At 42.0% G+C, this 24,907-nt stretch overlaps 1 protein-coding gene across 1 annotated transcript in view; it reads left to right on the top strand.

Moving 5' to 3' along the window:
- The window catches only part of LOC142748945 (A disintegrin and metalloproteinase with thrombospondin motifs 2-like), a 911,491-nt gene that overhangs the window by 167,416 nt on the left and 719,168 nt on the right, over positions 1–24,907 (top strand). The window contains exon 4 of the mRNA XM_075856370.1: positions 1,532–1,731. Coding sequence (XP_075712485.1) covers positions 1,532–1,731 — 200 coding nt within the window. The remainder of the gene's footprint in view (positions 1–1,531; positions 1,732–24,907) is intronic.

Raw genomic sequence — 24,907 nt, forward strand, 5'->3', positions numbered from 1 at the left:
CTGTGTCCTGTATGCTTAGGCTGCCTCCTACTCTCAAAATCCCCAACTCATTCCATGTGTCCCTCCTAAAGCCTGTGGTCCTGAACCGCTACAGCAAATCTCCGGGTCTTACAGATGCTCCCAGCGGTTCTTCTGACGTCTTCGAGGTGAAGGAAATCCTGGACTTCAAAAGGGTAGGAGGAAAGATTTCTGGTGGACTGGAAAGGGTTTAATCCTGAGGAAAGGTCTTGGGAGCCAGAAGAGAACATCAATGCCCCCGCTCTCATCAAGAAGTTCCTGTTAAGCTCCGGACGTAAGAAGAGGGGGCGTAAGGGGGGCGGGGTACTGTTGTGCCCACGGTCGCTGACCGCCGGCACGTCCTACTTACGATAAGCCATGACAGCAGGACACTTTCTTCATGCCAGCGTCTCTCCACAGAGACGCTGGCAAACGCGGCTGTAGCTCCCCTTTGTGACATGTAGGGGTGCGCGCGCGGTCACTCCCGACCTTAAAGGGTTAGCATGCACACCTGTTTAGTTCCCCAGCCAATCCCTTTACACTCTGGACTATAAAAAGGGCTCTGCCCTTCCTCTCCTTGTCTGAGCGGCGTTGTCTACCCATGATCGTTTTCAAATTGTCCCTTAGTTGTATCCTGCTCTCAGTGCTCCTGTATCCCATATCCAGTAATTGTTTCTGAGCGAAGTCTAGTGTTGGAGTTGAGTTCATCCTCTGTGCCACGTGTCATCTGCCAAGCCACGCGTCATCTACTACGCCACGCGTCATCTGCCACGCCAAGTGTCATCTGTGCCGAGGAGCCTGCTACGCCAGTGTCTGATACGCCACATGTCTGTCAGAACCTCTATACAGGGACAATAGTTCTAAAGACTTACAATGACTGTGTATTGGCCAGCTGCTACTCCGCTACGGCGGAGCGGCCTAATGGGTCGTGACAAGTGCACCAGTATTTTCTTTTTGTTGATAAATACCGAGCAGCTGTGACAGGTTCTTCTATACTATAACAGCATCTTACCTATCACTTTATGTATAAAACCCTACTATATAAACTGATAACTTTCCGTTTTTGTGTTTTTATCTGGAAACGCTGTGATTGGATATTAATTTGTCGTTTTCAGTGTTGAAGTGTATGTCCGGTGTCGATGTTCGCAAGCTCCTGTATTAGGCAGATGCATTAATTATAATTCTCTAGTATACTTCATGCGGAATCTCATGCTTTGTACAGAGAGCAGGGAAGCTATGCAGTACTCAAATTCCCTGCAGCTGCTTATGGATACTGTTTTTATGACAAGCCGGCTGTAGTTTGTCTATAGTCCGATGGGCCCCTGGGACATTTTTTACTTGTGGCAACCCTTATCTATGTATAGATGAACCTCGCTACAGAGAGTATATTTGGGAATTGCATTTCATACAGTTGCCTAGAATATATGAGCTTCCAGACAGGTACACTTTAAACTAACAGGTCCTAACATATATTTGTTTTGTCTAACTAATTTGGATTTTTTTGGCTGACGTTCCACATTTTTTTTGCTTTCAGTACCTGAATATCGTAGTAATATTCTGGAAAGTATTGTTGACCATATTGAAGATAGAATCAACAGCACACTAAAAAGAAGTCGCAGACATGCAAGTGACAATAATTACAACATTGAAGTTCTGCTTGGAGTTGACGATTCAGTTGTCCGATTTCATGGAAAAGAATATGTGCAGAAATATCTCCTGACACTTTTAAATATTGTAAGTGATTTTTGTTTTTTTTAACTGTTCTATCTAATGGGGTAGAAATATACAAAAACATGAATGCAATGCTGTGGCTAACCCAGCAGTTTACTTTTGTTACTAAAAAACGATTTCATTTTTCTGATATACAGTCATGTAAAGAAGTGTGTGTATATATAAAGTATTTTTTCATTTTTTTTATACTATGTGTTATAATATGTGTTCATATTAATATTCATACAGTATATAAAGATAAAATTCATGTAATTGTACAAAAGAAAAATAACAAATTGATCTTCTAGTCATTTACTAAACCATAGATTATCAGATTTGCAATTTTCTTTCTGTGGAAAAAGTACTGGCTCTTATTGCCAGCTTTGGCAGAAACTACCTTAAACCAGCATTTTTCTTATAACGGTCTACCAGTCTGACATTGCCAGAGAATTGCCTTAACAGCGGTCTGGTGTTTAAAGGGTTTCTTGCGTGCACAACCTTATTTATTGCTGGACAGTACATTTACCTTTAGCAACCAGTGGCAGGCAACTGCTGCCAAGGCAAATAAAATCATGGGATGCATCAAAACAGGCATAGGCTCATGACAAGAACATAGTTTTTCCTCTATACAAATCACTAGACACAGAGTATTGTGTACAATTTTGGCACCTGTGTATGAGAAGGACATGGCTTAAATAGAACGGGTGCAAAGTAGGGCTAACAAGGTAATTAAGAGAATGGGTGGATTGCAGTCCTAGAAAAGGTTATCAAACTTGGGGCTATTCAGTTTTGGAAAAAGCTTAGGGGTGATCTAATTACATTGTCCAAATATATTATTGGATAGGAGAGAGATCTTTCTAATCTTTTTATACCTAGGACTGTAACAATGACAAGAGGAATCCTTTACGTCTAGAGGAGAAAAGGTTTCACCATCAAAGACTAGAGCAGTGAGACTATGGAGCGCTCTGCCACAGGATGTTGTGATGGTTAATTCTTTGAGCAAGTTCTAGAAGGCCCTTGACGCTTTACTTGAAAAATATAATATTGCAATTTATGACCAACAGTTTTTGGAGGTGGCATGTTCATCATGGGATTTAGTCCGATTGCCATATTTGGAGTCGGCGAGGAATTTTTCCCCTAATGAGGCAATTGGCATCCTGCCTTTGGAGCAACAGGAATATAGAATGGACTTGATGGACCGGTCACTTTTTTCAACCTTCTCAACTGTGTAACAACTAAACTTGTACCACCACACTATGTGAGTAGATTACTGTAATGGCCGCTACCCTCTTCCACCGCTGTGTACTTACCAGTCCGCGGCTTTTTCAGGGTCCCAGTTGTCACCGTGTCTCTTCTCCACGCCATGCTTTTGATGCCCTTCCCCGCCACTACTCTCCTTCTTGCTATCCTGCTGCTGCCTCTGGTGTGCAAATTCCGCCCAGCTTTCCTGGGTATAAAGGGTACCACCCACTTTGCTCTATGCCTGAGCAATTAGGTTTCTTTTTCTAGCTCGCTAGTTCTGCTCTTCTGTGATTTACTATTGAATTTACGGTTACTGACCCTGCTTGAGTTTGACTATCCCTGTCTGCCGCCTACCCTGGCTTTTTGCCTGTTTACCATGACTATTGTCTGCTACCTGCCCAGACCTCTGGCGTTTGTAACCGTGAGGGAACAACTGCATCAGTTTCATCCCGATTGGAGCATGGTAGCCCAAATTGTCCCTATGGGAAAGCACTGGCCTGGGCATCACCATTATGGAAACGGAGCGATCCAATCATGTTTGGTATACAAGCGTTTCTATCTACTTTCAAAAAAGTATTTGAAGAACCAGGCCGGACATTGTCTGCGGCTTCCCTACTCACGCTCACCCAAGGCTCTTTTTCTGTAGGACAATATGCCAACCAGCTCCGTATCCTGTCTACGCAGTTACATAGGGAATATTGAGACCATTATTACAAATTTTTGGGAAGGTCTGGCAGGCTGCATAGGTTGGGATCTACGAGTTTCATTGGTCGATTAAATCTCTTTGGCTAACCGTATAGACATTTTGTTTTTCGTGAAAGACAAAATGAAACAGACAGAGTCCTGTGAGTACCCCAGCTGGAATCTACTTTTCAGAAACCTCTACTTGCCTCCACTTCTGCTTGTCCTGACAAATCTATGCAGATGTACAGACTTAAGCTCTCCATAGAAGAACCGTAAAGAAGATGCACCAATAATCTGTCTATACTGCAAGGGCAGAGGTCATTTTCTAAGTGATTGTCCGCTGAGGCCGGGGAAACTCCTACGTCTAGGGCAAGTAGAAGAGGCTGTTAGCCTACTATTCAAAAAATTACTGTTCCAGTTTATCTGTCTACCTCTGAAGTTTGCTTCCCAGTTTAGTGGATGGAAATTGTTGTCGAAAATCATTCACCAAGCCCATCTGCATGCATGTGGGAGCACTTCATCTTGAACAAATTTCTTTCTATGTTTCTTCTTGGCTTTCCATGGTTACGGAAACACTCTTCAGTTAAATATTAGACTTTTACTTCGATAATCTGATGGGAAGAAACTTGCCACCACCAACGATGTCTGCCTGTCGTCTGTCCCCTAGGACTCGGCTGGTATAACAAGTTTTGGATAGTTTGCCAAAGCCATATATAAGTTTTTCTAAAGTCCTCTGTAAACGTGACCTTATGAGTGCGCTATTGAAGTAACACACAATTCCACTCCATCTTTTAGTAGGGTAATTCCACTGTCCGTTCCTCAGTGGGGGTTTATCCGTACATAATCATTCCCTGCTGGGGCTGGCTTATATTTGGTTGAAAAAAAGGATGGTACTTTATGGCCCTGAATAGATTATCGTGGACTCCATGAGATCTCGATGAAGAATAACATATCATATGCCATTAATTTCTGAGCTTTTTGACGGTCTGCAAGAAGTGAAGATTTTCACCAAGCTAGATTTCCGTGGTGTATACAATTTTAATTTAGATCCGTGAGGGGGATGACTGGAAAACAGTGTTTAATGCTAGAGACAAACATTTTGAGTATTTGGTCATGCCTTTCGGTCTCACTAATCCTCCAGCTGGTTTCCAATAATTTGTTAATGATGTTTTCCAAGATCTAATTTACAGTTCTTTTGTGGTGTTTTTGGACCAAATCTGAACCTCCTTCTCCCATTTCCAAGATTTTTCTCTCGATGCACCAGTCTTCTGGAATGTGCTATCCCGTACAATGAAATTAGTTCCCAACATTAACAATTTTAGACGTGCCCTGAAAAAACATATTTTTAGACAGCCTATCACATTCCCTAATTAATCTTCTTTCCTTTATCCCCCTATTACATTAGCCGTCAGAACCTGACCCTTTAATTCAACTGTATCCCCCACTTCCATTGCACCCTTTTACTTCATATCTACTACACACAGATACTGGCTGGTGACTGGCTCATGCAGCTTTATGTGTACTCCTCTATGTTTATAAAAGATGGCTGGCTGATCCATTGTACTAAACACTAAGCACATTTTACGTTATTGTTATTTATTTCTCCCCAGATATCATCGCAAACGAGTGTGTATTGTCTTGCAGCGTCTCGGGGAGAACCATCTGTATGCCAAGCTGGAGAAGTGTCTTATTGAAAAATCCAATTTACCTTTCCAAAGGTTATTTAATCTGACAAAGGACTTCAAATGACCCAGCAAAATTATGTGCAGTATGCAAGTGGTCTCGTCCCCAAGTACTCAAAGCTATACAGCGATTTTTAGAATTTGTCAATTACTATCAGCAATTCATTCCGCATTTTTCATCTCTGGTTACTCCCATATCTGCTCTTAGCAAAACGAGTTCTAATTCTAAGGACTGGACTCTTGAAGTCAAATCTGCTATCCTCAGCCTTAAAGAAGCTTTCCCTCAAACTCAGTCCTCCGTAGGCCCGAACACAACAATTCTTTTGTTCTGGAAGTGGATGCCTCATCCTTAAAAGTAGGTGCAGTTTCCTCTCAGAAAATAAATAAAGGTAAAACCCATTCCTGTTGGTTTTTCACCAAAGCCGTCTCTACAGCCGAAAATAATTATGGCATCGGTGACCATGAACTCCTGGCCATTAAGTTGGCCCTCGAAGAATGAAGACATGTTTGACTTTGCTAGTCATTTCCATCAGAATTTACAACGACCATAAAAGTTTTCTGTACCTACAGACGGCCTAACATTTGAATCCTCGTCAGACTTGTTGGGCTTTGTTGTTCTCTGGTTTAATCTTTTTCCTCGATTGCCGACCAGCAGACAAAAACATCAAGGCTAATGCCTTATCTTGCTCCTGATTCAGAAGATCAAGATCCAGAACCACAATACGTTATCGGCAACAGTGGTATTTTGCTGCTGGCTCCATCTGAAGGTCTCAATATTCCTACTTAAAAACCTTTTTTTTCTCAAAAAAAAAACAACCCAACAAATTTTTATTGGGGTCTTTCTTAGAAGTTCTCTTGACATCCTAGAATATGGAAAACTCTAGATTTAGTCTGTCCATATTTATGGGGGCCTTCCCTGTCTCGGGACAAAACCCCTTAAGGACGCAGCCTAGTTTTGGCCTTAAGGCTCAGAGCCCATTTTTCAAATCTGACATGTGTCACTTTATGTGGTAATAACTTCAGAATGCTTTTACCTATCCAAGCGTTTGAGATTGTTTTCTTGTGACACTTTGGGCTTTATATTGGTGGTAAAATTTGGTCGATACATTCCGTGTTTATTTGTGGAAAATAGCAAAAAATTTAGTAAATCTTAAAAAATTTGTATTTTTATGAATTTAAATGTATCTGCTTGTAAGGCAGATAATAGTTACTAATTAACATTTCCCATAGTCTACTTTACATTGGAATCGTTTTTTGAACATTTTATTTTTCTAGGACGTTACAAGGCTTAGAACATAAACCGCAATTTCTCATATTTTCAAGAAAATTTCAAAAGCCTAATTTTTTTACGTACCAGTTCAGTTCTGAAGTGGCTTTGAGGGGCCTTTGTATTAGAAACCCTCATAAAACACCACATTTAAAAAAAACTAGACTCCTCAAAGTATTCAAAACAGCATTTAGAAAAAATCTTAACCCTTTAGGCGTTTCTCAGAAATGAAAGTAAAGTGGAGGTGAGATTTGCAAATTTCATTTTTCTTGCAGAAATGCAATATTATTTTTTTCTGTAACACAGAAGGTTTTACCAGAGAAACACTACTAAATATGTATTGCCCAGATTCTGAAGTTTTTAGAAATGTCCCACATGTTGCTCTAGTGGACTAAAACACAGGCCTCAGAAGCAAACAAGCACATAGTGCATTTTGGGGCGTGTTTTTTTATTAGAATATATTTTAGGCACCATGCCAGGTTTGAAGAGGACTTGTGGTGCCAAAACAGTAGAAATACCCAAAACGTGACCACGTTGGAAACTCCACCCCTCAAGGAATCCATTTATGGGTGTTGTGACCATTTTGACCCCACAGTTTTTTTTTTATAGAACTTATTTGAATTGGCCTGCGAATTAAGGGAAACATTTTTTTTTTCCAACAATATGTCGTTTTGGCTCAAAAATGTCTTATTTTCACAAGGCATAAAATACCCCATTTTGTTCTATGTGGTCCTTGGAGTCCAGATTTTGCTGGATTGGTTTTCGGGTGCCATGTTGCAGTGCACCAGAGGTACCAGTACAGCTGAAACCACCGAGAAGTGACCCCATTTTAATAACTACACCCCGTAAGGCATTCATCTAGAGAGGTAGAGAGCATTTTTACCCCACAGGTAAAAAAGATAATGTGCATCAGATGGTGCAGATTGAGATTTGCAATTTTCTATACATATATGCCATTTCAGTGTCCGATATATTGTGCCCAGTATGTGCCACAGGAGACATACACCCCATAAACGGTAATGTGTGTTGTCCTGGGTACAGCGATACCCTACATGTGGCTATTGTCAGCTGCCTGGGCACACGGCAGCGCTCAGAAGGGAAAGATGAGGGGGATAAGCTGTGGGGAGTGCATCAGGGTAAGAAAAACTGGGCTGTATGGTTAATTTTAAAACACTCTCTTTTATACATAGCCCTGTTTTTTTCGGGACATGTGTCACATTGATGTATTGTGTTCTTCCTTATCCCCATCTTGTAGCAGACTTTGTCCCTCTTTTGACTTTTGACAAATTCCTGCCTTAATGGCTCTCAAACTCCACTCCAACAGGGAGCGGATGCGGCAGGATCTGAGGTCAGAGCAGGAAATTTTGTATGCGATCACTGCTATTGGTCAGTAGTCACAAACTAACCAATAGCGGCGATCCCTGCGGTGGGACCACCGCAATTGGTCTCTGCACACTGAGCTGTTATAGCCTGCTGTCGGAAACAGCAGGCGTCGCAAATCGAGGAAATGCTGGGGGAAAATGGCGCTGTATTTTCCCCATGACGTACTATTCCGTCACTGAGCGGGAACGATGCGCTCAGCATGAAGGGAAGGGGTTAAGGATTATATAGCAGCTTCTTCTACTTGTGCTCAAAACAAATCAAAATTCACATCAAAGGCCCTCAGGCTTGCTACTTCCTTTGCCTATTCCTGGCTCTCCCTGTACTCCTATCGCTATGGACTTTATTACAGATTTACCAAGTTCCTCTGGGTGTACCGTGATCTGGGTCCAAGTTAACTGTTTCTCTAAAATTGCACACTTGATTCCACTACCTGGCTTTCCTACTTCTACTAATCTTACTTCGTTTAACACATTTTTCGCCTGCATGGACTCCCTAAGAATATAGTGTTCGACAGAAGCGTGCAATTCACTTCTAGGTTCTTGGAAGCTCTCTGCAAGTTACTTGAGGTTACATTAGACTTTTTATCTGCCTACCACCCTCAAGCTAATGGTCAAGTGGAAAGTATTAACCATATTCTGGAGAACTCTCACAGAAACTTTGTGACTCCTCTTCAAGACTACTGGACGGGTCTTCTTTGTTGGCCATAGTTTCCCTATAACAACCATACTAATGAATCTACACAGTCATCTAATTTTTTTCTGGTGTACGGACATCATCCAAGAGTTCCTCTACCAGTTCTAACCCTCTCTGAGGTTCAACACCTAACATCTCACATGCAAACTTCCTGCGCAATTGGCAGGAGGAAAAGGAATCTTTAAATAAAGCTGTGGTCCGCTTTAAGAAGAATGCAGACAAAAGGTGCAGGATTCCTCCTCCATACCATCCTGGAGACCAAGTCTGTCTGTCCTCCATAAACATTAATCCAAAGATTTACTGTTTCTAATTGGCTCCTCGATTTTTGGGTCATTATGTCATCTTGAAGCAAATTAACCGTGTTTCCTACAAGCTCCATCTTCAGTCTTCTTAAGTCTCTATGAATTCACAAAACCTCTGACCTCTTTTGGGCCAGATTTGAAATCAACAAGATCGTTGATGCCAAGAGGTTTAGAGGAAATTTTACTGCAGTTCCCCATCATGCCTAAAAAGAGGTGGTGTAAAGAAGGGGTACGGTAATGTGCACTGCTCACCACAGTGTATTCTGCAGTTTGTGGCATCTTTTGTCTCTTGCTGATGCCGTGCCTCTCTACTCCTCGCTGGCACACTCCTGCTGCTGCCTCTAGTGAGGTTTGAAAGCTGGGTGGCATTTGGCTTGCGCTGGCTCTTTAAGTGGAGAAGGGTCGGCATGCTTGCCAGATTTTCACCAACTTTTCTGGGTATAAATAGGTACCTCCCACTTTGCTCCATGACTGAGCAATTTGTCTAGCTTGTTAGTTCTGCTAAACTGTGATTTACTATTGGATTTACTGTTACTGATCCTGTTTGAACTTGAGCATCCCTGTCTGCCCTAATCATTTGCCTGTTTAACGTAACGATCGTCTGCCTCCTGGTCAGACTTTTGGCTTTGCTAACTGTGAGTGAACATCTGCCGCCTGCTTTGACATACGGTAATAACGGATTCTGCATATTGACTGCTGTTATGGTATCTCTTCTGTCCACATTGGCCATTGACAACAGAGACCACTATCGTAGTAGCGATCTGTGGATACTAGCGGGCCATGTCGTCATCTTTAAACAGAGGTTAAAGCGTGAACACCTTGTTATCCCTAAGACACCACTCCCCAGTTTAGTCCCACGACAAATCCGTTGGCAACAAAGTGGGTTAACACCATAGTTTGTAGGCCCTGTGTCATTCACTACTTCTACAGGCCCGATGACAATTACCTATTTGTACCATCACCTCCAAATGTATGAATGTGGTGTTGCATTATTGTCAGAATTTTATTTTACGTTATTCGATCATTTGGATAAGTAATTTGCATAAACAATAGTGTGAGCACACAAAGATCAGCCGACAACTGTAAATCTCTTGTGACGGTCATCTGAACAAATTTTAGAGGAACTATGAGTGGTACAATACTCATGTCCACTTACCTTTCAAATAGCAATATGTATATATATTGCTGCTCCAGAATCTGACATATGGGAGGCAGTAAGAAAAGGCTACCATCTGGCACATCTTACATTTAATTTGTGCAACCTCCTAATGGTGGACTCCATGCACTTTGACATCAGTTGTAGTGAGAGCTACCTGTAGGTCACGTGATGAATTATTGGTGTTCTTTGCAACCTTTTAAGATTTTGTGTTGTGCTCTTGCTGGGACGGCCTACCATAGCAAATTGACAGTTGTTTAGAATCTTCTCCATTTGTAGACGATTTTCGGGACAGTGCAATAATTTCTGTCCAATTGTTTGGTGATCATATAAATCCCTTTCCAGACTCTTAGGCATGTGAGCTGTTTGGATCTAGGCATGGTGATAACATTTCAACAACAAATCGTGCACCAAAATAAGGGTTCCTGCACATTCACTGCTCTGTGTGCAGAGCCTGTACGGCTCTTTTAGTACAAAGCCGTACAGCATTCGTTCATTGCTGTACAGGCTCCATTGGGTAGGGAAATAAATAGATTCATACATGCATACATACGGAATCCAGTGGAGCAATTTTTTGTTCTTTTGGATAAATATAAAATTCAACCATAACAACCTCTGTATGAATTTGGAAGCGCTATTACATCTTCCTACAAAACGGAGCCCTGATATGGCCGTGTGAATAAAGCCTAAGTATGGTGGTTGGAGCATGTTTTTTGCTGTGTGATTCAGAAAATTGATGCAAAAGCCGTTGCGGTATTTGAAAACCACTGCGCAATGCAGTATTGCATAAAAACACATTAGCTCTTCACATATGTAATTTTTCCCTGAAGATAATATAACATCGCATGTAATACATTTTGTGCTGTGGAACTCTGGCCTTAATATTTATGGTTTAAAGGGTTTTTTCATAATTCTATTCATGTCTTGTCTTACATAATGCTGTGAATAAATCATGTCTGCCATTTGAACTTCTTAGCAAGTGCTTAGCGTTCATTTGTAAAAGGCCCCAAAGTGCCCTTCATGCTACTACTGTTTTGAATTTGTTGCCATTAGCTATGTTTTCCTGCAGTCCACATTCAGACAGGACGAGCATGCGCAGATTTATGCTATTGATTCTGGTTTCTCCTGTACGATCCTGAATGCAAAGGGTGAGTCTGCGTGAGTTCAGGTGGCTGAATGTCCAGGCATGCCTAGTATTGACCACCTGCAGTGCTTGGCTCTGCAAATCACTTGCCGAGCAAGCGCTAGTCAATTGCCACGTGTACCACCAATGATGAAATTCCTCTGCAGTGCTGCCGTTGCCACACTATCACAAGTGAGTTTAAAATGGGAGTGTGTGCAAGAGAGCGCAGTTCCTGTGGTAGACTCTGCTGGACTGCCCATTTTCTGCCTTCCAAAAAGAAAACAAAGCTGCTGGGGTGAGATAAGAATTGATCAGCCATAGGACGTTTCTTAATATATACACTGTGTGAACAAATGTATGGGTACACCTACCGATTACACCTACTGGAGATTTTATGACATCCCATTGTAAATCCATAGGCATTAATATGAAGTTGGTTCCCCCCTTACAGCAAAAAACAGCTTCCACTCTTCTAGGAAGGCTTTCGACAAGATTTTAGAGTGTGTCTGGAAATTTCTGCTCATTCATTCGGAAGGGCATTTGTGAGGGCAGCTGCTGATGTTCGACGAGAGCCTTGCTTGCAATCTCCATTAATGTTCATCCCAAAGGTGTTCAATGGGGTGGAGGTCCGAGTTCTGTGTGGGGCAGTCAAGTACTTTTAAACCAAACTCACCCCACCATGCTTTTATGGATCTCGCTTTGTGCACTGGGGCACAGTCATGCTGGAACAGAAAAGAGCCTTCCCCAAACTGTTTCCCATAGTTGGAAGCATACAGTTGTCCAAAATGTCTTGGTATGCTGAAGCATTACAATTTCCCTTTACTGGAGCTAAGAGGTCTAGGCCAACTCCTAAAAAATAACCCCAAAGCATTGTTCCTCCTCAACCAAACGTTACAGTTAGCACAATGCAGTTAGGCAGGCAATGTTCAACTAGCATTCAGATCGAGCAGCGTGATTCATCACTCCACAGAACATGTATCCACTGCTCCGGAGTCCAGTGGCGGGGTGCTGTTCACCACTGCATCCAACGCAGAGCTGTCAGCAAAGAGTTGGTGAGTTTTATGCACTATGCACCTCAGCACTCAGTGACACGCTCTGTAACTTTACGTGGTCTCCCACTTCATGGCGGAGATGCTGTGGTTCTTAAATGCTTCCCCTTTGCAATAATACCACTCACAGTTGATGGTGGAATATCTACGAAGGAAGAAATTGTACAAACTGACTTGTTACAACGGTGGCATCCTCTTACAGTACCACGCTTGAATTCAGTGAGCTTTTCTTTTTTAAGGTAATTTTATTAAGACCTCATAACAAACAACTGTACAGGTATATAGACAGAAAAGCCTGAAGAATACATAAAGATAATGCAATTGTACCAATCATATATAAGGTTATTAATCAAGTAAAACATACAAAATAAGTCTGACACATCGGTATACATAAATAGAAAAAAAAAAAAACTTAAACATCCTTTCCTCATCTACAAAAAAACATACAAGAAAGCTTGGTAAGTACCTGTCAAGGGAGAATTTCAGCAGAGGAGTGGTGAACACAAATAGACGGTAGCAATCCCCAGATCCAGATATCCCGGACAATACCAATTTAAGTGCTAGTATGAGGGTTGGCCATCCTGGAATTCCATATTTTCAGAAATTTGTCAGGACATCCAAGAGCTTCATATGTGAGTTCTAGAGATTGGCAGGGCAGAGTTAACCAGTGCAATCCATGCGGATAACGTAGGAACTTTAGGGTGTTTCCAGCGCAGGAGTATATTTTTCTTGGCATAAAATAATAATAGTGTCATGAGAGATCTTACAGCAAAAGTAGAAATAGTTTCTTCCACCAGCAATAAGAGACAAATTCTAGGGTCAAGAATATGAGTGAGTCCAAGTTTAAGCTAAAAAAAAAACCTCGTACTTCAGCCCAGAAATTATTAATAATTCGACATTCCCAGAACATATGCAAGAAGGAGCCCTCAGCTCCCTGGCAACGCTGGCAGACAAGTGTAGGGATACTTCCCGTTCTAAATAATTTGGAAGGAGTGTAATGTCGTTCTCATGTAGATATTAAGGGACCTGTCAGAGGAGATAGCATTTCTTTATGATCATCCGGAGATACAGATGGAAGAGTCTGAGACCATTGGCCCAAGGCTCTATTAAGTTTATTGGAAGATACATTAACCCCTTCCCGCTGCTTCACGTACTATTAGGTCATGATAAGTTCATTGTTCGCGCTCCATGACCTAATAGTACGTCACGGGAGGATCGGCCATCCTACCGGCATATACAGGAGCTGTCGATTGCGGTGTCCCTGCTGATTAACCCCTTAGAAGCCACGTTCTTAGGGGTTAAACCACCATCGATGTTCAGCTACATGATAGCGGGCGCCGATGGTTGCTATGGCAACCGGAGGCCTAACTATGGCCTCCGGCTATGCCATCTACAGAAGCCTAGTGAGTCCTGACAAAGTCAGGACCCACTATGCTTGCTGTCAGCGAGTAGCTGACAGCTCTAATACACTGCACTATGCATGTAGTGCAGTGTATTAGAATTGCGATCAGGGCCTCCTGCCTTCAAGTCCCCTAGTGGAACAAAATAAAAAAGTTAAAAAAGTGGTGTAAAAGTAAAAATTCCCCCTTTTTCCCTTTTTAATCCTTTATTATGAAAAAAATGAAAAATATACTATACATAATTGGTATCGCTGCAACTGTAATGACCTGAACTGCAAAAGTATTTAGTTATCTATCGCGCGCTGAGAATGCCATAAAAGAAAATAATAATAAACCATACCAGAATCACAATTTTTTTGGTAACTTCACCCTATAAAAAATGGAATAAAAAGAGATCAAAAAGTTGCATGTACATAAAAATTACACAGTTCGTTATGCAAAAAACAAGCCCACACACGGCTTTCTTGATGGAAAAATAAAAAAGTTATGGCTCTTAGAATATGGCAATACAAAAAGTAAAGTAAATGATTAAAATGAGTATTTTATTGCGCAGACATAAAAAATCTATAAACATAAGGTATCGCCATAATCTTATCGCCCCACAGAATAAAGTGAATGTAATTTGTTTATACCGCACGGTGAATGCTATAATTTTTTTTAATAAAAAACAATAGTAGAATTGCTCTTTTTTTAGTCATCACGCCTTAGGCCGGGTTTACACGAGCGTGGTGCGTTTTGCGCACGCAAAAAATGCGGCGTTTTGCGTGCGCAAAAGCCACTTAACAGCTCCGTGTGTCAGCCCCGTATGATGCACGGCTGCGTGATTTTCGCGCAGCCGCCATCATTATGACACTCCGTTTGGATGTTTGTAAACAGAAAAGCACGTGTTGCTTTTCTGTTTTCATTCATCCTTTTCACCGCTGTTGCGCGTATCACACGCGTCCCACGGAAGTGCTTCCATGCGACATGCGTGGTTTTCACGCACCCATTGACTTCAATGGGTGCGTGACAAGCGAAAAACGCTCAAAGAACGGACATGTCGTGACTTTTACGCAACGGACTCACGATGCATGAAAATCACGCACCTGTCTGCATGACCCCATAGACTAATATAGGTCTGTGCAACGCGCCTTACACGGACGTATATCCCGTTCGTTTGAATAAGCCCTAAGGGTAAGGCCACAAACAATGTTTACAGCTGAAAAATAGGAAGCAGAACGCCTACAAGCATCTGGCCATTGGTTTCAATGGGAAATACAGCGTTCTGTTCCGACAGGGCGTTTTTTACGTGGTCGTTTTCCAAAACCGGCACGTAAAAAGACGCCCACCAAAATGAAGTGCGCATCACTTCTTGGGACGTTTTTGGAGCCAATTTTCATTGACTTTATAGAAAAACAGCTCCAAAAACGGCCGTTAAAAAACGCGAGTTTGATTAAAAAATGGCTGAAAATCATGAGCTGTTTTCCCTCTGTTTAGTAAGCGTGTGAACATACCCTTAGGCGGAATTCACACGACCAATTTTTTGACGGCCGGGAAAACCGGCTGTCAAAAAATCGGACATGCCCTATTTTCGTCTGGGTACCCGGCCGCCCGGCTCCCATAGAAGTCTATGGGGCCGGCTAATACACGGCCATCACCGGAATGTGTCTCGAGTGATGGCCGGGTCTACTGTCGCTCGCGCACTCTCTCTCCTCCTCCTCCTCACAGTGCAGAGTGCATGTAAGGAGGAGGAGGAGGGTTTTATTTTGCTCCCTGTAGGAGTCAGAATCCCCAATCCCCGGCCGGGGATTGGGGATTCCGCTACAGGAGAAGTGAGTGACTACACTGTCCATACAGTGAAGGAAATAAGTATTTGATCCCTTGCTGATTTTGTAAGTTTGCCCACTGTCAAAGTCATGAACAGTCTAGAATTTTTAGGCTAGGTTAATTTTACCAGTGAGATATAGATTATATTAAAAAAAAAAACAGCTACGTTTTGGAACCTGTTAGGCGGGACCGCAGGTTTCCCATTAATACACTCTGGGGCATTTATGCCTGTGCCTACCACAAGGGAATAGTGTATACAATATTTGCTGGGTGGCGGTGTTTTGGGGAATGTGGGGAGCATGGCTGGTTCTAAGTTCCACATAGGAACTTTTGTTTGCACTTGAGCAAAGTGCGGATTTATTTTTGATTTGCTGTTATTTTATTTCTTATGATTTATTGTACTGATAGGGGCATTGTTCCTTACCTAGCTACTGACATGGCGGACACCCATATATTTCTGATTTTTATGCACAGGATTAGCTGTATCTTCTGCTATAATATCAATCGTTGTTATTATCACAATGCCCTTGTCGCTTTGATGTTTCTGTTTCATTGTAAAAGAATTGTTTATGGTGAAAATCACAATAAAAACATTTGTTAAAAAAAACCAAAATAAAAACAGAAAATCACATAGTCAAAATTATATATATTTATTTGCATTGTGCACAGAGAAATAAGTATTTGATCCCCTACCAACCATTAAGAGTTAAGCCTCCTCCAGACCAGTTACACGCTCCAAATCAACTTGGTGCCTACATTAAAGACACCTGTCTTCAATGGTCACCTGTATAAAATACTCCTGTCCACAGACTCAATTAATCAGTCTGACTCTAACCTCTACAACATGGGCAAGACCAAAGAGCTTTCTAAGGATGTCAGGGACAAGATCATAGACCTGCACAAGGCTGGAATGGGCTACAAAACCATAAGTAAGACGCTGGGTGAGAAGGAGACAACTGTTGGTGCAATAGTAAGAAAATGGAAGACATAGAAAATGACTGTCAATCGACATCGATCTGGGGCTCCATGCAAAATCTCACCTCGTGGGGTATCCTTGATCCTGAGGAAGGTGAGAGCTCAGCCGAAAACTACACGGGGGGAACTTGTTAATGATCCCAAGGCAGCTCGGACCGCAGTCACCAAGAAAACCATTGGCAAAACATTACGCCGTAATGGATTAAAATCCTGCAGTGCCCGCAAGGTCCCCCTGCTCAAGAAGGCACATGTACAGGCCCGTCTGAAGTTTGCAAATGAACATCTGGATGAGTCTGAGAGTGATTGGGAGAAGGTGCTGTGGTCAGATGAGACTTAAATTGAGCTCTTTGGCATTAACTCAACTCGCCATGTTTGGAGGAAGAGAAATGCTGCCTATAACCCAAAGAACACCGTCCCCACTGTCAAGCATGCAGGTGGAAACATGTTTTGGGGGTGTTTCTCTGCGATGGGCACAGGACTACTTCACTGCATCAATGGGAGAATGGATGGAGCCATGTACAGTCAAATCCTGAGTGACCACCTCCTTCCCTCCACCAGGACATTAAAAATGGCTCGTGGCTGGGTCTTCCAGCACGACAATGACCCGAAACATACAGCCAAGGCAACAAAGGAGTGGCTCAAAAAGAAGCACATTAAGGTCATGGAGTGGCCTAGCCAGTCTCCAGACCTTAATCCCATCGAAAACTTATGGAGGGAGCTGAAGATCCGAGTTGCCAAGCGACAGCCTCGAAATCTTAATGATTTACAGATGATCTGCAAAGAGGAGTGGGCCAAAATTCCATCTAACATGTGTGCAAACCTCATCATCAACTACAAAAAACGTATGACTGCTGTGCTTGCCAACAAGGGTTTTGCCACCAAGTAATAAGTCTTGTTTGCCAAAGGGATCAAAAACTTATTTCTCTGTGCACAATGCAAATAAATATATATAATTTGGACTATGTGATTTTCTGTTTTTTTTTTTTTTTTTAGATAATCTATCTCTCACTGGTAAAATTAACCTAGCCTAAAAATTCTAGACTGTTCATGTCTTTGACAGTGGGCAAACATACAAAATCTCAAGGGATCAAATACTTATTTCCTTCACTGTATATGGACACAGCGAAGTCACTCACTTCTGCAGCGGAATCCCCGACTCTATGGCCGGGGATGCCGCTACAGGAGAAGTGAGTGACTACACTGTCCATATATGGACAGAGTGACGTCACTCACTTCTGAAGCGGAATTCCCGACCTGTGGCAGGGAATTCCTCTCCAGGAGAAGTCAGTGACTACACTGTCCATATATGGACATTGAAGTCAGTGACTTCTCCTGGAAGGGGGGGGGGGGATGGGTGCAACCTACAGGGGGCTGGGTGGCATCACCTACAGGGGGCTGGGTGGCATCACCTACAGGGGGCTGGGTGGCATCACCTGCAGGGGACAGGGTGGCATCACCTGCAGGGGGCTGGGTGGCATCACCTGCAGGGGGCTGGGTGGCATCACCTGCAGGGGGCAGGCTGGCATCACCTGCAGGGGGCAGGGTGGCATCACCTGCAGGGGGCAGGGTGGCATCACCTGCAGGGGGCAGGGTGGCATTATCTGCAGGGGACTTGGTGGCATTACCAGCAGGGGGCTGGGTGGAATTACCAACAGGGGGCTGGGTGGCATTACCAACAGTGGGCTAGGTGGCATTATCTACAAAGGGCTGTGTGTGGCAACAAATTGAAATGAAATTCATCAGATTTTAGAACGGACAGGGAAAAAAACGGATGCAAATTGGGTCCAAATCGGCCGGTAAAAACGGCAACACGGAACGGAATCGGAACAGATGCAAACCGGCCGGGAAAAGTGCCGATTTCCTGTCGTGTGAATGAGGCCTTAGCCGTTTGGTGTGTCCTATAACACACCCAAAATGGCTGCCGGACACTGCTTAGCAATTTGAAGACACCTTTTCTTGGCTTGTGGGAAGGGGGAGTGAGATTCCCTCCCACATTTACAGCAGCTGTGAGTCAGGTTGCTTTGCCTTATTCACCTTGCTGTAATTCTGGAAAGTGCTCCCCCCTGGTGGCCAACATAGGAAAACATGTCAAATTATTATTTGATTTGTAATACTTTCCACCATATGGAAAAAATAAAAAATACAGCAAAAAACGTAAAAAAATATAATAGAAATAAGTAACGACACTTAAAAAAAAAAAAAAAAAGGTTTAATACGCGACACATTCCCTTTAAGGGGTTTCCCCTGTACATGGCGCACAGAAACCAATTCATAAAAATCTACATGCCATATAGCGCTCCTGTCTTTCTGAGCTCTGCCGTTTGTCCAACCAGCAGTTTATGACCATATATTACCGTAATTGGGAGAAATTGCTTTACATATGTTGGGGTGGTTTTTCTTCTTTATTCCTTGTAAAAATTAAAAATTTGTACCTTTTATCGGAAAAATTTAATTTTCAATTGCACAGCCTAATTTCACAAAATGCAGCAAAAAAACTGTGGGGTCTAAATGCTCAGGTAAGTTCGGTATGTTCCTTGAGGGGTGTCGTTTTCCAAATAGGGTAACTTTTGTGGTGTTTCCACTGTTTTGGCACCGCAAGACCTCTTTAAACCGGACATGGTGCCTAATAAAAAGGAGGCCTCAAAATCCTCAAAATGCTCCTTTGCTTCTGAGGCCTGTGCTTCAGTCCATTAGCGCACTAGGTCCACATGTGGGATATTTCTAAAAACTGCAGAATCTGGCCAATAAATATGGAGTTGCGTTTCCCTGGTAAAACCTTCTGTGTTACAGAAAAAAATTGAATAAAAAGGATTTTCTGACAAAAAAAATAAATTTGTAAATTTTACCTCCTATTTTGCTTTAAATTCCTGTGAAACGCCTAAAGGGTTAAGAAACTTTAAAAATGCTGTTTTGAATACTTTGAGGGGTCTAGTTTTTAAAATGGGGGTTTCTAATATAGAAGGCACTTAAAACCACTTCAGAACAGATCTGATACCTAAAAAATAGAGGCTTTTGAAATTTTCTTCAAAATATGAGCAATTGCTGCTTTATGTTCGAAGCCTTGTAACATCCTAAAAAAATAAGAGAATGTTCAAAAAATGATGCCATAATAAAGTAGACATATGGGAAATGTGAACTAGTAATTATTTTGTGTGGTATTACTATCTGTCTTACAAGCAGTTACATTTAAATTTAGAAAAATGCATTTTGTTTCCAAATTTTCTCTAAATTTTGCGTTTTTAAAAAAAATAAACACTGAATATATCGACCAAATTTTACCACTAACCTAAAGCCCAATGTCTCGCGAGAAAACAATCTCCGAATCGCTTGGATAGGTATAAGCATTCCAGACTTATTACAGCATAAAGTGACACGTCAGATTTGAATAATGGGCTTTGAGCCTTAAGGCCAAAATAAGGCTGCGTCCTTAACCCCTTCCCGCACCTTGACGTAACTGCACGTCGATGTGTGCAGTAAGTTCGCGCACCTTGACGTGCAGTTACGTCCGTGCTTTGACAGTTAACCGCCGTGCGGCGCTACACCGCAGCGGCCGTTAACTGTGCAGGGTTGTCTGCCCTGCATTCCCCATTGATGATCAGCGGCCCATCGCCGCTGATTTCGGCAGTTAACTCCTTAATTGCGGCGTTCGATTTTGAATGCCACAATTAAGGTGTTTAGCGCCGATCGGCATAGTCACGGGGGCTGACTATGGTACCCATGGCAACCGGACGCCAGACAATGGCTTCCGGGATGCTATGTACAGAAGCCTATGAGTACCAGCTGGAGGGTGGTCGTCGTAGGCTTCCTGTCAGTGTGACTGTTACGTCACAATGACAGTTGGAATGCATTACACTACGTGTGTAGTGTAATGTATTCCAGCAGCGATCAGAGCTGCAAGTCTAAGTGTCCCCTAGTGGGACAAGTGAAAAAAGTAAACAAAATAATAAAAATGTTTTAAAAAAAGTGTAAAAATAAAAGTTAAGTGATCTAAACAAGAACTGCTTTTTTTCCTATAATAAGTCTTTTATTATAGGAAAAAAAATGAACACGTAAAAATAAAGTACACACATTTGGTATCACCGCGTTCGTAACGACCCCAACTATAAAACTACAGGGTGGGCCATTTATATGGATACACCTAAATAAAATGGGAATGGTTGGTGATATTAACTTCCTGTTTGTGGCACATTAGTATATGGGAGGGGGGAAACTTTTCAAGCTGGGTGTTGACCATGGCGGCCATTTTAAAGTTGGCCATTTTGTATCCAACTTTAGTTTTTTCAATTGGAAGAGGGTCATGTGACACATCAAACTTTATTATTGAAAAATAATAATAAACCATATGTATTTGGTATCGCCACGACCGTAACGACCGGAGGTATCAAAATATTATATTATTTATTGCACGCGGTGAACAGCGTAAAAAAAACCCGTAAAAAACGTTACCAGAGTTTCTGTTTTTTGGTCACTTTGCCCTACAAATATTAGAATAAAAAGTGATCAAAAAGTCGCACGTATCCAAAAATGGTACCTATAAAAACTATAGCTCATCCCGCAAAAAACAAGCCCTCATACACCTCCGTCGACAAAAAAATTAAAAAGTTATGGTTCTCACAACTTGGCGACAGAAAAAATACATTCTTTTTACAAAAGTAATTTTATTGTGCAAAAAGTTGTAAAACATAAAAAAGTTCTATAAATTCGGTATCGCCGGAATCGTACTGACCCGCAGAATAAAGTTAACATGTAATTTATAACGCATGGTGAACGCTGTATAAGAAAAAAAACGAAAAAAGCTGTGCCAGAATTGCGTTTTTTTGTTTACCTGGCATCCCAAAAAATAGGATAAAAGGTGATCAAAAAGTCGCATGTACCCCAAAATGGTACCAATAATAACTACAGCTCGTCCCGCAACAAACCAGCCCTCATACCGCTACGTCTATGAAAAATAAAATGAGTTATGGCTCCAATAAATCAGGAAATAAAAAAATATGCAGTTGTGCCCGAGGGGAACATTTCTTCTGTTTGAAGAGGCGATTTTTCAAGGACCTAAAATTAGGGAACCAGGAAAGGGAGGGCCCAAACATATCCGCTGGAAGCGACGGTGCCCGTATTATACCAGGACAACACTTTCCCAGCAAAATTCCCCAAACTACAAAGGCGCGGAGTGTGGACCAAAAGGGGGATAAGAAATGACACCATTTATCAGTGCGACACCGGCCTGTGCGGAAAGGATTGCTTCACAGCCTAACACACATCTATGGATCATTTTATTGTTTTTTTTTACCCCATTATTATACCACCTGACTATGCCCCTTATATACTCCGCCCGGCTTACATATGCCCTACATTATAAACGGAAACACCAGTAAGACTCCAAACAAAACTACTACCAAGCAAAATCCACGCTCCAAAAGCCAAATGGCATTTCCTCCCATCTGAACCCTACAGCGTGCCCAAACAGCAGTTTCCTTCCACATATATGGCACCGTCATACCCGGGAGAACCCTTTTAGCAATTTTTGGGGTGTGTGTCTCCAGTGGCATAAGCTGGGCACGACATATTTGCCACTGAATGGCATATCTAGGGAAAAATATAAATTTTTAATTTGCACCATCCACAGCGCATTTATTAATGGAAAAGACCTGTGGGGTGAAAATGCTCTCTACACCCCTTAATAAATGCCTTGAGGGGTGCAGTTTCCATAGTGGGGTCACTTCCCAGGGGTTTATTTTTATTATTTCACATCTGAGCCTCTGCAGTTGTGAACCAATACTTTGTAAATCGCCAAATTAGGCCTCAATTTTACATGGTACCCTTTCACTCCTGAGCCTGGTCGACTGTCCAGGCAAGAGATTAGGGCCACATGTAGGGTGTTTCTAAAACCAGGAAACCCAGCATAATAATTAGAGAGCTGTCTCGTTATGGTGGCACAAGCCGGGCACCACATATTGTCCACATATCTGTGGAAAAAATCCCATTTTCACTCTGCAACATCGAGTTCACACTAATTTCTACAAAACACCTGCAGGGTTAACATGCTCACTACACCCGTAGGTAAATGCATTGAGGGGTGTAGTTTCCAAAATGGGGTCACTTCTGGGGGGTTTCCACTGTTTTGGGCCCACAGGCGCCCAGCAACATCTGCACTCCAAATGGCGGTCCTTCCCTTCTGAGCCCTGCCGTGTGCCCAAACAGCAGTTTATGACCACATATGGGGTATTGCCGTACTCGGTAGAAATTGCTTTACAAATGTTGGGTTCTTTTTTTCCTTTATTTGTTGCGAAAATGAAAAAATTTGCGCTAAAGCTACGTCTTATTGAAGAAAAAGGATTGTTTTTATTTTCACTGCCCAATTCTAATAAATTCTATGAAACATCTGTGGGGTCAAAATGCTCACTACGCCCCTAGATGAATTCCTCAAGAGGTGTAGTTTCCTAAATGGTGTCACTTTTTGGGCGTTTTCATTGTTTTTTCCCCCCAGGGGCTTTGCAAATGTGACATGGCCGCCGCAAACCATTCCTGCTCAATGTTATCTCCAAAAGCCAAATAGCGCTCTTTCCCTTCTAAGCCAAGCCGTGTCTCCAAACAGCCGTTTATTACCACATGTGGGGCATTGTTTTACTCGGGAGAAATTGCTTTACAAATTTTGTGGTGCTTTTTCTCCTTCAGTCCTTGTGGAAATGAGTAAAAATAAGCTAAACCTACATTTTCTTTGAAAAAATGTTGATTTTTATTTTCAGGGCCTACTTCCAATAATTTCTGCAAAAAACCTGTGGGGTCAAAGAGCTCACTATACCCCTAGATAATTTCCTCAATGGGTGTAGTCTCCAAAATGGGGTCACTTGTGGGGGGTTTCCACTGTTTTGTCTCCTCAGGGACTTCGTAAATGTGACATGGCCTCCGCAAACCATTCCTGCTAAACTTGAGCTCCAAAAGCCAAATAGCGCTCTTTCCCTTCTCAGCCCTGCCGTGTCTCCAAACAACCGTTTATTACCACATGTGGGGCATTGTTTTACTCGGGAGAGATTGGTTTACAAATTTTACGGTGCTTTTTCTCCTTCAGTCCTTGTGGAAATGAGAAAAAATTAGCTAAACCTACATTTTCTTTGAAAAAATTTAGATTGTCATTTTCAGGGCCTATTTCCAATAATTTATGCAAAAAACCTGTTGGGTCAAAACGCTCACTATACCCCTAGATAATTTCCTCAATGGGCGTAGTTTCCAAAATGGGGTCACCTGTGGGGGGTTTCCACTGTTTTGTCCCCTCAGGGGCTTTGTAAATGTGACATGGCCTCCACAAACCATTCCTGCTAAACTTGAGCTCCAAAAGCCAAATAGCGCTCTTTCCCTTCTCAGCCTCGCCGTGTCTCCAAACAACCGGTTATTACCACATGTGGGGTATTGTTTTACTCGGGAGAAATTGCTTTACAAATTTTACGGTGCTTTTTCTCCTTTTAGTCTTTGTGAAAATGAGAAAAAAAATCGCTAAACCTACATTTTCTTTGAAGAAATGTTGATTTTAATTTTCACGGCCTACTTCTAATAATTTCTGTAAAAAAGCTGTGCGGTCAAAATGCTCACTGTACCCCTAGATAATTTCCTTGAGGTGTGTAGTTTCCCAGATGGGGTCACTTTTGGGGGATTTTGACTGTTTTGGCACCGCAAGAGCCCTTCAAACCTGACATGGTGCCTAAAATTTATTCTAACAAAAATAAGGCCCGAAAATCCACCAGGTGCTCCTTTGCTTCTGAGGCCAGTGCTTCAGTCCAGTAGCACGCTACGGCCACATGTGGGATATTTCCTAAAACTGCAGAAACTGGGCAACAAATATTGAGTTGCATTTCTCTGGTAAAACCTTCTGTGTTATAAAAAAAATTGTACTAAAAATTTATTTCTGCAAAAAAATATGAAATTTGTAAAATTCACCTCTACATTGCTTTAATTCCTGTGACATGTGTAAAGGGTTAAGACATTTTCTAAATGCTGTTTTGAATACTTTGAGGGGTGAAGTTTTTAAAATGGGGTGACTTTTTGGGGGTTTCTAATATATAAGGCCCTCAAAGCCACTTCACAACTGAACTGGCCCCTGTAAAAATGGCCTTTTGAAATTTTCTTGAAAATGTGAGAAATTGCTGCTAAAGTTCTAAGCCTTGTGAGGTCATAGAAAAATAAAAGGATGTTCAAAAAACGATGCCAATCTAAAGTAGACATATGGGTGATGTTAATTAGCAACAATTTTGGGTGGTATAACTGCCTGTCTTACAAGCAGATACATTTAAATTGAGAAAAATGCAAATTTTTGCAATTTTTCGCTAAATTTTGGTGTTTTTCACAATTAAATACTGAACATATCGAGCAAATTTTGCCAGTAACATAAAGTCCAATGTGTCACGAAAAAACAATCTCAGAATCGCTTGGATAGGTGAAAGCATTCC

This window comes from Rhinoderma darwinii, chromosome 3 (assembly GCF_050947455.1).
Source record: "Rhinoderma darwinii isolate aRhiDar2 chromosome 3, aRhiDar2.hap1, whole genome shotgun sequence".
NCBI classification, from domain to species: domain Eukaryota; kingdom Metazoa; phylum Chordata; class Amphibia; order Anura; family Rhinodermatidae; genus Rhinoderma; species Rhinoderma darwinii.